The sequence below is a fragment of the Charadrius vociferus genome, unplaced genomic scaffold (assembly GCF_000708025.1).
Source record: "Charadrius vociferus isolate BGI_N301 unplaced genomic scaffold, ASM70802v2 scaffold320, whole genome shotgun sequence".
NCBI classification, from domain to species: Eukaryota; Metazoa; Chordata; class Aves; order Charadriiformes; family Charadriidae; genus Charadrius; species Charadrius vociferus.
Window position 1 is genome coordinate 930,877 of NW_009646501.1, and position 11,519 is coordinate 942,395.

An 11,519-nucleotide genomic window follows, 5' to 3' on the forward strand; every position below is an offset into this window, starting at 1 on the left:
TGAAAGTCTACCTACTTCTACTGAACGGTATCTAGTTTACAGACCCTTCAAGCTATCCGATAAAGGGCAGCAGGACAGGTGTATTACGTAGACCAAAGAACTACCAAAATCCCCAGCTCAGTAAGAAGAAGGAAAAAAGCCTCCAAGAAGCCAAATTGGAGATAGTTTTTAGCAAAACCTATTGGAGGTGTGTTGGAGAAAAGGCATTTCCTCCTCTCTGAGGAGTGGTCACATTCCTGAGGAGTGCCTGGTCCTCTCCTCTGCACAGGGTGTTCCACAGCTCCTGCACACCAAGGACACGCAGAAGGGCACAGCGAGGTCCTGTGTATGTCAGTAACCAGCCAGTTCCCCGTTCTGCAGCTCCACGATATCAGAGCAGGTAAACAGCCTGCTCACAGGCTTGCTCCTGGGCTCCCAGGGTCAAGGTTGTCTCCACAGCCACCTGGAGCAGCCCCAGTTTCACAAGACTGGCCATTTCCCAGTGCAGGGATCCCTGCCCCTGACGGCAAAGCAAATTTAGAGTAGTAATCAGCTGTTACAAGTAAAACTGACTCTGGTGAGCAGGAAAGACCTTATCTGAACTTCAGGCTGACATCCTGAAAGAGCCCATGACAGTGTAGTTCACACAGCCCATGTTTGGAGATGCTGAGCACCCATGCAAGTCTGAGACCCAGAGCAGCGAGTCTCTGAAGCCTTTCAGCCCCCAGGTCAGAGCAAAACCCCAGCACACACTGTACCTCAGGAGTGCCACAAAAAGTAGAAGTTGTCTCCTCTTGTTCCATTCCTTCTTTGCAGAGTCCAAAGTCTGTCAATACTATGTGCCCCTAAAAGAAGGAAGAGAAATTTCAGCTTGGCCCACTCTTTTTAGAGGGGAGACAGGATTTCCAAGCATTGGCTTTCACATTATGTCTCAGGTATGTTTTAGTTCCCCACTGCTCATCTGCTTCCCCTCCCTCATCTTCTGGACATCCTATAGTACAAGTACAGGAGCCTATAGAGAAAGTACAATCTAGATTATTTTATCATCTTTTTTAAAAGTTTGTCTACAGCTGCATAACTTTTAGGAGATCCAGTGCTGCAGTGCTTTGCCACTGATTTATCCCAGAGCCAGTTTATATGTCAGTCACCCACCAGAGCAACAGCAGTGACTTGTTCTTAACATCCCTGATCCCTGCCCACAATCCAGGTGCCTGCTCTCGGGAATGAGCTGAGGGGACCCCCCAAGCATGCAGTTCTGCAGAGGGCAGGCTCACTCCCTCTTGCAGGACCTGCACAGCAAGGCAGTGGTGCGTACATACAAAAATCCATGCAGTGAAGTGAGCTACAGCCCAGCTTGCAGAACCATAGCCCTCTCTTTATGGTCCTCATGCTTTCAAAGCCAGAAGGAAGGCAGTACAAGCTGTGAATATACCTGGCAATCCAGGAGGATGTTCTCAGGTTTTAAGTCCCTGCAAGACAAAGAGTGCTGTTTGAGCAGATTTGGCCAGATGTTTAGAAAAGCCAGCTCTGAAACAGCATAAGCTAAGAACAGGAGCTAACAAAACTTCCCAATCCAGTTAAAGACTTTCCTGCAGTGCATATTCCCACCACTGTTGGGTATCAACATACAACATATGCAAACACAGAAAAACTGCTGTCATTCCAGGTCAGGTTGGACGGGGCTCTGAGCGACCTGATCTAGTTGAAGATGTCCCTGCTCATGGCAGGGGGGTTGCACTAGATAACCTTTAAAGATCCCTTCCAACCCAAACTATTCTATGACTTGTTAGCCTGCATTATCTAAGCATAAATTGCTGCTGAGAGAAAATTTCTTACTTACTGAGCTAGGTTTATTTTAGATCTTTACACTTAACCCTCCTCTCCCTTTCCCACTATCAAGCTTGGAGTATCTATTGCCCATCAGGTCCTGTGCAGACAACACCCCTCTTGCAGGATAAAATGCCAGCAGTGCACTGGCTTGTCTGGAGTAGGATATCCTTCATCTACTCAGTCCTGCATCTTGCAGGGCCCCAGTGAAGCCCTTTTCCTCCCCAGCCTGGCTGGGCAGACTTGGTGCCCCTGCTCTCCCCAGCAGGACACACGTCTTACCTGTAAATGATGTTTAAGGAATGCAGGTACCCAATTGCACTAGCGACTTCTGCAGCGTAGAATCGGGCCCGGGGCTCACGGAAACAGCGCTCCCTTTGCAAGTGGAAGAAGAGCTGCAAACAAATAGTAACATTGATCATTTCTTCTCGAAGAAACTGAAGGATATTAAGAGCAAGCCTGAAAGCCAGCTACTCAAGTGAAAACTGATTTGCAGCAGAACAGCACCAGATAAGTCCAAACCAAGTGACTTTAAGCAATCTAAGCACTTTTCTAGAAATTGTTTCATTTGTTCTCCTCTTATATCACCATCTCACTTAATTAATTCACAAGTAGTCATCTAGTTAGGCTTCCTACAACCCACAGGCCAGTTATAGCAGTAATCTGGCCATGAAAAGTGGTACATGCACAGAGCTGAACCCACTAAGATCCCCAATATGAATTCTGTTTGGGCAAGACATCCTTCTTAACAATATCTCCCAGCCAGTTTCAGACAGCGCAGAAAAAGGCATCTGAAAAAAAGGTAAGCTTTTACAGGACAGAAACAGAAGTCTAGCGTACTGCAATGGCATCACCCAAGCTCTAAACTAGTATCCAGAGCTGGACAACAAGAGGATTTTGCCTAAAGCTCATCAGTATTACTCATATTCTCCACAGGATTTTAAAATGCTCCTAACACATGCTTAGCATCCATGCCCTGGGAATCTTCTGACTTTGGTCATAGCCAGTAAGATCTTCACTCACTTTACAGGTGAGGTAGAATGCCAGCTGCTCCTGGATGGTCCTTGCCAGCAGTCAAAGCAACATTATACTTCAACATCATTATCTTCTGACAAGAGTGTTTTACTCAATAAAACAGCATGTTTGGAAAGGACCAAATAGAGGATTAAAATAAAGCCTGAAAGTGCACTCACCTCTCCTCCATTTACATAGTCAAGCACAAAGTAAAGCTTCTCCGAGGTCTGGAAGGAGTAATGGAGTCCCACAAGGAAGGGGTGCTTGACATTTTTCAAGAGCACATTGCGCTCTGCCATGATGTGGTTTTGCTACCAAAAAGCAGGCAAGACGTTAGAGTTTCAGGCAAGGGTCCAGTCTAGTCTGCCATAGGGCCTCACTGCTGCTTTGAAAACAGGTGGAAGCCCAAGAGGGCATCTCCATCCCCAGAAAAGGAACCACTCTCTCCTATCTGACCTGATTCATCTCCATTCTTCTCCATGTTCCCGTGGCACAGAGAAGTCTAACATGAGTTGTCTACATGAACAGCGGCCACAAGATACCTTAATTGCATTACCAGAATTGCTCATACACTGACCACTATTTACAGATGTAGCCAAGGAAAGCAGACATACCTCTTTTTTCTTTAGGATGGTTTTCTTATGCAAGACTTTCACAGCATAAAAAGTCCCATCACACTTGCGTTTGGCCAGGAGAACCTGCAACAGAAAGTCCTGGTCACAGGTTTGCATCTCTCACCTTCTGCCACTTGGTTAGTGTTTCCTCATTAGCTGAGCACTCTTGTGAGCGACTGTACTCAGAGTACTACTTCAGAGGGTCAAGTACAAAGTTTTAAAGCCCAAACTCCAGCCCACTGAACTCCCAGCACTTTTCATTGCCAGAGAGAGGCACACAACATCTCCACATACATCTCCTACACACCCAATAGAATGTAGTTTTGGAGCATTTAGGGGCAGTCCCATTTAAAGTGAATCCTTGCTATTTCTCAAGGCACAGATTTGCCTAGACATCTTTTGCTAGCTGAACAAGTCTGAGGCTTATTTTAAATCAAGTACTGCTCCTCACCATCACTACCCTGAGCACAGAACACCTCACACTTCTGCCCTTAGAGAGGTTGCAGGACAGTTTAAAAAGTAGGAATAGACTATGAATACTCTCTCTCAGGTCACATCTGGTCTCAGTCCCATTCAGGCCAAACTCTTCAGGAGAGGTGCAAGCAAAGGACACTTAGAAACTCCTTCAGCAAGGAAGTCTCTTTCCAAGCTGCCTCTAAAGAGCTACAGCCCACATGTACAAATCCACTTACTTTTCCAAAGCTTCCTTTGCCAATAACCTTCAGGAAGTCAAAGTCTGTTGGCTTGGCACTGTTGGGCAAGAACAAAGCAAGTTAATGTTTCTGGGAGGGAAACATGCAACAGCAACACTACCAGCAGAGCAGTGTTCCTTCTTGGAAACACGAGTGTTTGTGAAAGGGATTAAAGGGCACTGGACGGGTGACCCTCGCTCCCAGCCAGCTGTCAGCAAGTGAGGGATTCGCACCATGTATGTCGGTGCGCCCAGCAGAGGATGAGCAGTCCCTCAGCAACGTATCTGCTGAGCATGACGGCAGGTGAAAGCACCCATCAGGACCAACTGGCACCTGTACAGGTGACTCAGTTGTCCTGGTTTATCCCCATTTCTAGAGAGAATGACAGCCAGGGAGCCAGCAGTGATGAGGAAGTTCTTCCCTTACTACCTCTCAAGAGAGATGGGACAAGAGGCTGCAGACACGGACAGGAGAGGATGATTATAACAGGGACCAGCTATAGCTGACTGTCTTGAAAGCTGGTGCGTTGTGATACATGTGGTATGAAAGGCCAAGTAATGTAATTGTTCGCAATTTTGCAGACACCACCCATGCGAGACACAGGGACCGACTACATTCCCTGCCCGATCTCTTCGCTGCCAGCTCCATCCCCTACCTGCCTTTTGCAGGGAGCTTACTTTGGATTGGCAGAAGGTCCAAGGTTGATGTTGTCAGTTGGTGTTGGAGGCTAGGGAGGATAACAATAACATTAGTCCTCACTGCGGGTTGTGCTTTCCTTTCCTCAATAGAGCATCACTTGCAGAGACCATTGATAAACACCCATCAGCAAAAGACGGAGTGGATGCTCTGGCAAACTTTTAAGTGGTGGGGAAAGGGAGAAGAGCTATGCACTAAAGCAATATCATCTCCAGGCAGGAGGCTGTACTAAGCTAGAGTCTGTGCCGAAGTCCTCATCCCATCCAGTACTAAGGCAGCGCTTGGCTCCCAACTTAAGGCTCTCAAGACATGCTGTGCTGCCACAGAAAAAAGGCACTGTGTGCCTCAGTTGCTCACTGCAGCACCGAGACAACAAGGCACTACCCCCTGCCTGTGCTCGGCAAGAAGCCTTGCGCACAGCTCTGAGACAGAGGAGCACTCCTGCAGCAGGACATCAGCATAGCCCCAAACCCTGTAGCTCTCTGCCTGCTCCCATTAAAGCCCCAAAACTGCCAAGTCTGGAGCCTTGGAAGTAGCCTTATGCACACCCAGCATGACAGAGGTACACCCTCCCTCTTCCCAATGACAAGGAGGTACATATATACACACAGTCTTCCTCCTGTTCCTTCTCCCTAGAAATCACCCCCTCCCCAGACTCTGGGAACATTATGCCTTGTCCAACAGGCTATATAGGGTCCCTCTGCTCTCCTTTTTCTCCACCCAGCATCACCCACGGGGACAAGGCAGCAGTAAGTCTCCTAGCAAGCTAACACAGGCTGTCCTGGCTTTTCTCCTACAGGCACCAGCCCCTCTCTTCATCCCAGTGAAGAGGACTTGCTGACTCAGCACCATGATCTCACCTGGCTGCTTTTATCCGGGCTCCGGGAACGATCCATTAAAAAAGCAACTCGTTCAGCACTTGGGAAAAGAAGAGCAAGCCAGTATTGAAAACAAAATCCAAGAGAGATATGGCTTCACACCATTAACACGCCAGAGACCAACACAGACCCCAGTGCACGCTCCCCTCCATCATAGGAGACCCCAGCCGAGTTCCCCAGCTACTGCTGCTCCCATGGGGTGATGGTGCACATGCACTGGGGGAGACAAGACCTAGGCAGTTTGGGGCTGTCGGTGTTGCAGGGGAGGGGGGCTGGCCACGACAGCTAGGGTGGGCTCAGCGAGCAGCAGTGCTCAAGCACAGGGCTCTCATCTCCCCAGTGCAGCTGGGGTTGGAGAAGTTGGACTTGAACGCTTGTTGGTTCACACCCACCCTGCTGGAGCATCACTGGGGAGGGACAGGTCCTGCCACCCCAGGGATTCCTCCCCTTGGTTTTAAGGGTTCCCCCACACTCCTTGCAAAAGCTGGGATTAAAGAGATAACAGAAGGAAAAAAACCCAGCTCTGTACCTTTTTCCCTGCCCCAGAGCGCTTTGTCCATCCCCCCTCAACCCCACCAATCTCTCATATGCTGCAGGGAGGCTCTGGAGGCTCCTGCCCACCCCCCCGCCCCCCTCTGCCCTACACCTTCCAAAAAAGGGGAGTCCCAAAGATCCCACCAGCCTCCCCCAGACCTCACCTGTGGGTACTCTCCCTCTCTGCCCCCACATGCCGCCAGGCACAGACCTGTGGCCATCCCAGAGCCCCCCTCCTGCACGGCCGGGCTGGCCATGGCGAGAGATGCTGGGTGGCAGCGGGTGCTGGCGGCTGTCCCCAGAGACTGCCCACATCTGGCCGGTGCCAGCCAGCTCCATTCACCGCCCAGCCAGCCCGGGGGTTATCAGGCTGAGCTTTTTAAAGGGCTCTCATCCTACTGGGAGAGTTTTGTACTCACTACGAGCAGAGCCTGGAGCCGGAGGCCTTGATGGTTTGTCCTATCCTCTCGCGGCCGTGCTTGATGAGCTCTGCGAGGAAAGTTGGAGCACCAAAGCCGATTAGCTGGCGGCGCGATCACGAACGCACAGAGGCACATTTGTTCTTCACTGACCTTGCTCATCTCTCGACAGCTGCCCTCCTCCCCCTTCCACCCACATACCAAAATAACCAGGAAATTATAGGAACCAGGACAGCTCCCCTCCCAGCCCTGCCAGGAGCCCTCAATAGCTCACAGGACAGGGAGAAGTCCCACAAAACAGGCACCTTCTCCCATGGCAGAGGGGACTCAGGCTAAAGCACTGCCGCCGAGCCTCCCTGAGCCACTCCTGGGTCCCCAGGAGAGACAAGGAGAGTGCTCACAAGGACAACGTTTGTACTGGGATACGTCATGCTCTTGGCACATCCACTGCCCCTTTCATTCAGGGCTCTGTGAGTAATTATGGACATGAATGAAACCTTTCAGGGCCCCGCAGAAGGTAAGCCAGCACACACACGTCGCAGCAAGTAAGTGACTTGCCCAAGGACACGCAGCCAGTGCCAGAAGCTGGGATTCCCACTGCAGAGCATCCCCGCTGCTCAGCCACGCGGGCAGTTGCCACCACCCATCATCATCATCATCTCCTCTCCCTTGGCAGAGAGGCAAAGTCCTGAGCCTGCTCCTCCCAACGCAGGGTAAGTAAGAGAAAAGCCTGAGAAGCGCAACCTGTATGGAGGAGTTCCTTGTTTTTGCTTAGGAGTAGATAACAAAAGTATTCCAAGACTGAGTTTTACTCCCTGGCTCAGCCCTAGTTTTGCTACTGAAAGGAAAGGGGGGGGGAAGAAATCAAAAAAAATCAAAACATTCACAGAAACCTACACACATCCCCCCAAAAAGTTGGCTTTGTAGACACAAGCAAGTTTTCATCCTGGAATAGCTCTTCCACAGACCAAGGACTTGGCAGCATGAGCTGCCAAAGTCCATCTCCCCATGCAAAGAGTCTGTAGGACAAGTTTTGAGGTAAACGCGAGCCCATTTACAGAGCCCTTCCCACAGGATCTGCCAGATGGAGGGACGTGCACGTTCCAGAGAGCCACTGAACTGGGCACCACCAGCAGTTCTGGGACCTGGGGGCAGATCTGATGAGGAGCCAAAAAATCAGGCTGTGATTTTAGAGTCTCTGAATGGACAGGGAGGAGAAAGCAGGAATTTAAAGAAAAACACCACAAGCCATTCAGCGAGTGAGCTTACAACATCAAGCTGGTCTGAGACCCTGACCTTGTCTGAGACTTTGCCCTGCGGAAGGTGGGAGAACTTGTCCCAGCAGGCACCCACCAGTTTGGGACAGCACGCAGGCAGCACCCAGATGGATCAATCCCCATCTCCTCCCACTGGGCATAGTCCTTATTTCCCTGACAGTCTGGCTCTCCCCGGCTCACCGAGGTCTACTGAAGGTCATCCAACGCCTGCCTAGGGGCTGCGTCTGTCCCCAAGGCTGCTTGAGCCAGCTATCATGGTCACAGCAGAGGGATGTCAGCTCCCCTGCCCTCCAAATCTCTGAACCCCACAAGCTTGGGTTTGTTCCCAGTGCTGCCATAGGCTCTGTGCTGATCCCAGAGATGAGGAAAATAAAAGAAACCCTTCAGGGACAGGCGAGCATGGCACAGCTTGGGCACCTTGGGGAGCACGTGGGCAAGTCACAGAAACACACGCATCTGGCTTGGAGGTATTTGCTGGCAGCACAGGATGAGGGACAAGTTCCCGACCTGCTCGGAGTGGCTTGGACAAGGCTGCTTTAGCAAGGTCTCCACAACCTGCAGCTAGGCTGGAGCATCGCTGCTGAGCACAGCTGCGCAGCTCTTCCAGGGCCACAGCCTGGCAGCCCCTTCATGCTTCCCTCCGCCAGCCCCCTTCTGTTCCACCGCGTCTTTGCTAGAAGTGAAGGTACTCAACAAGTCCCCGCTGACCAAGGGCAGCGTTTTCCAACAAAGCTATTTCACTCAATGTACCTTCTCCAAAGCAAGACTTTCTCTTTCTGCACTTAAGTACCACACACATTTTTAGGATATGTATTTCCCCATCCCATATCGCTTTCTGTTCAGGCTCAGAGCCACCTTCTCCAGCCTGAGTCCACCTTCAAAGCCAGGATAGTTTCTGGTTTAAATCTCCTGAGCAGTCAGACTTTTTCTTATCACTAACAAACCCTACTCCCCCTAAAGCACAAAGATTTCCTGAGCGCACACACACTGAACAACAGAATCAGAAGTAGGTCACGAAAATACGCTGGAATCCGTGGTTATACATGCCCGGCTGCATCCCCCCTCATGCCTGCCGGGGCAGCAGGGATGCTCCAGGCATGGCCAGGGCCACAGAGAGCATCAGCAAGCTAATCAAGGAGTTTCCTGACACGGTGTGACTATTACACATCAGGAACCAACCACTGCACCCCAAAGCCCCCTCCTCAAAGACCATTTCACCCCAACACCCAGGCCAGAGGCATCCCCCAAGCAGTAGACACCCATTCGCACAACATAAAGCTGCTACTTACAAGTTGGAGCAGTTAATGCAGCTAAATCTCCCCCCACCAAACATCCCTGGGTAACATACGTTTTCTTCCCAGCACAGCACAAGCAGCTCCCTCTTCCTTCAACAGTTCTGCCAGCAGTGACCCACATTCCCATGCTAGCCCAGCGTTATTTGCTACAAACACATTACTAATGCAACGCGTACCTTGCACGGAGAGGCAACCTCATAGACTCGTCATCCGTGAGCTGTCTCCCACCCTCTTCCCTGATGTCACCGCTCTCGGCATCGCTTCCTACCTAACCTAGATTGCAAACCCCTCCGAGCAAGTGCCTCGTCCTCTGCCGCTCTGGGAAGGGCTGGTTGCCAGCACAGAGAGGCAAGGAGGCCTGGCAGGCTGTCACTGGGACAGCAGGCAACGTTTTGGAAGAAGCACGGGGTTTGGAGGAGCAAGGTTGGGAGAGGGGCACCTAAGGCAGCCCACAGCTTTCATCCAGCAGAGGGGCTGCATGCAGCATCAGGGGGGAGATGCCCCAGTTTCAGCCGAGAGAAGGAGCAGAGGGGGAGGTGGGAAGGAGGATTCATGCAAACACAGGCTTTTACTGGCAAAAAAAAAAAAAAAGAAAAAAGCAGCCAAAGCTTTCCTTTGCTACAGATCTAAGAGATAGCTCCAGGCCAGTACTGAGCTCTGCTTTCATTCCCATTGAGACAATACAGCACACAGCAAGTCCAGGAAGAGGTCAGGAAAGACATTAGAGGACTTCTTCACTTGGGGAAGCTTTCTTAGCTGCCCCTTGCAGAACTCCTAGCTCATCCAATTTTCTCTTGAGCATCCTTTCCCCTACACCCCAGGGACACTGCAAACCAGAGCAGGAACACCAGGCAAGCAGCCCTGGCTCTGAGCAAACCCATAGGCAACCAAGCTTCCATGCTTTAGAGAAAAGCTACATGCAGAGCCAGAGCAAAAACCAGTAGGTGGCTAAAGATAGCAGCATTTTGAAAAAAAAAAAGTTACAATCACATGAAAATAGAGAAGAAAGCATCAAACACACCTGGGAGCACATCCACCAGCAGAGGCTGTGTCCTGAAGCATGGGAAGCAGTTCACAGCCGGCAAGCAGAGCGACCCCTCATTCCTCACACTTCCCATCCTCGCACCAGCCCACCCTGCCAGACCAGAAGCCCAAGGCCCTTTCCTCACACTCAGAGGAGAATAGCTTTGTTTCCTGCAGCAGTTCATTTAGCCCATGAACACAAACACCTCCCCAGAGCAATCATACCACTGCTGCTGGCTCACTGCAGCCCTTTAAAGAGAGCAGGAAAAGCCCATCAGCTGCAAAAAATGAAGAGTCACCTGCTAGATATGCCCAAGGAGTGAGAATTTAGGTGGGAGTGGTAGTTTCGGATGAGGAGGGAGGGGTGCAGGTGGTGGGTAGGGGCTAGTTATATCTTGGCCGGCATCCCAGGTGTTCAGAACAAGTTTTCACACACGGTAGTAAGCTGGAAATTTGTCCGCTGTCCTGTGGTTTTGGAGGAAGGTCAAAACTGTCATTTGGTTCAGGTCAAACCCAGAAGAAGCTGCTCCTTCCAGCGTCCTCCACCAAGCCAGGACGGCTGCAGCCCAGGGCAGCCAGAGCGGCGCTTTGCAGCGGTATTAAATGCAAACATGAACACGTGGGGAGGGGGAAACCTGGCGTCAGAGGCATGCAGTGATTTGAGAGAACAGAGACCAAGCTCTGAGCAAAGGAGACATTAGAGAAGAGCTGGTGCCTTGTCTCTCTCTTCATTAAAAATAAAGCATTCTCTTTTTGCTTCCATTGTCATTTCCTATAAAATCTCCCGTGTGTGGCTGCAGCAGGTGAAAATCCAGCTTCCCCAGGGGAGCAGAGGGGCTGGTCGCTATGGGACAGGTCCCTAACCCCAGGCTACAGCTACCAGGAGGAAAATATCCGGAACATCTGATGTGCTCATTGCCGTGTGTAACGAGAGAGGGGAAGCAGTGTATTGCTTGAAATACTGTTCTCTCTCAGGTCAAAGCCTGAATTTTTTGCTCAGCCAACATCCTCAAACTATTAGCATTGTCAGCTTTTAAAAATATCCCCTATTATGTTTTTATTTTCTCTGGTTTTGCCTCAATTTGCATTGAAATCGTCAAGTTTCAGGATACTTTCAGCAGCTAACTTACATTTTCAAATCAGTATCTGCTGCTTTTGTTTCTTTCAATAAAAGCCTTGGTATTATCAACAAAATCTACTTGATTTTATTTTCCACAGAAAGGCATCTTTAATTAAAACCCCATTTTCTATCCAAAGAAGAGAAAGCAGAA

General features: G+C 50.3%; 1 protein-coding gene across 1 annotated transcript in view; it reads right to left on the minus strand.

Annotated features, from left to right (window-relative positions):
- The window catches only part of SGK2 (serum/glucocorticoid regulated kinase 2), an 8,894-nt gene extending 2,127 nt beyond the window's left edge, over positions 1-6,767 (minus strand). The window contains exons 1-9 of the mRNA XM_009883392.1: positions 6,654-6,767; positions 5,683-5,740; positions 4,804-4,853; positions 4,127-4,184; positions 3,435-3,518; positions 3,000-3,131; positions 2,089-2,201; positions 1,412-1,448; positions 738-824 (exon numbers count right to left, since the gene is read on the minus strand). Coding sequence (XP_009881694.1) covers positions 738-824; positions 1,412-1,448; positions 2,089-2,201; positions 3,000-3,131; positions 3,435-3,518; positions 4,127-4,184; positions 4,804-4,853; positions 5,683-5,718 — 597 coding nt within the window. The 5' untranslated portion in view covers positions 5,719-5,740; positions 6,654-6,767. The remainder of the gene's footprint in view (positions 1-737; positions 825-1,411; positions 1,449-2,088; positions 2,202-2,999; positions 3,132-3,434; positions 3,519-4,126; positions 4,185-4,803; positions 4,854-5,682; positions 5,741-6,653) is intronic.
- Between the last annotated feature and the right edge of the window lie 4,752 nt (positions 6,768-11,519).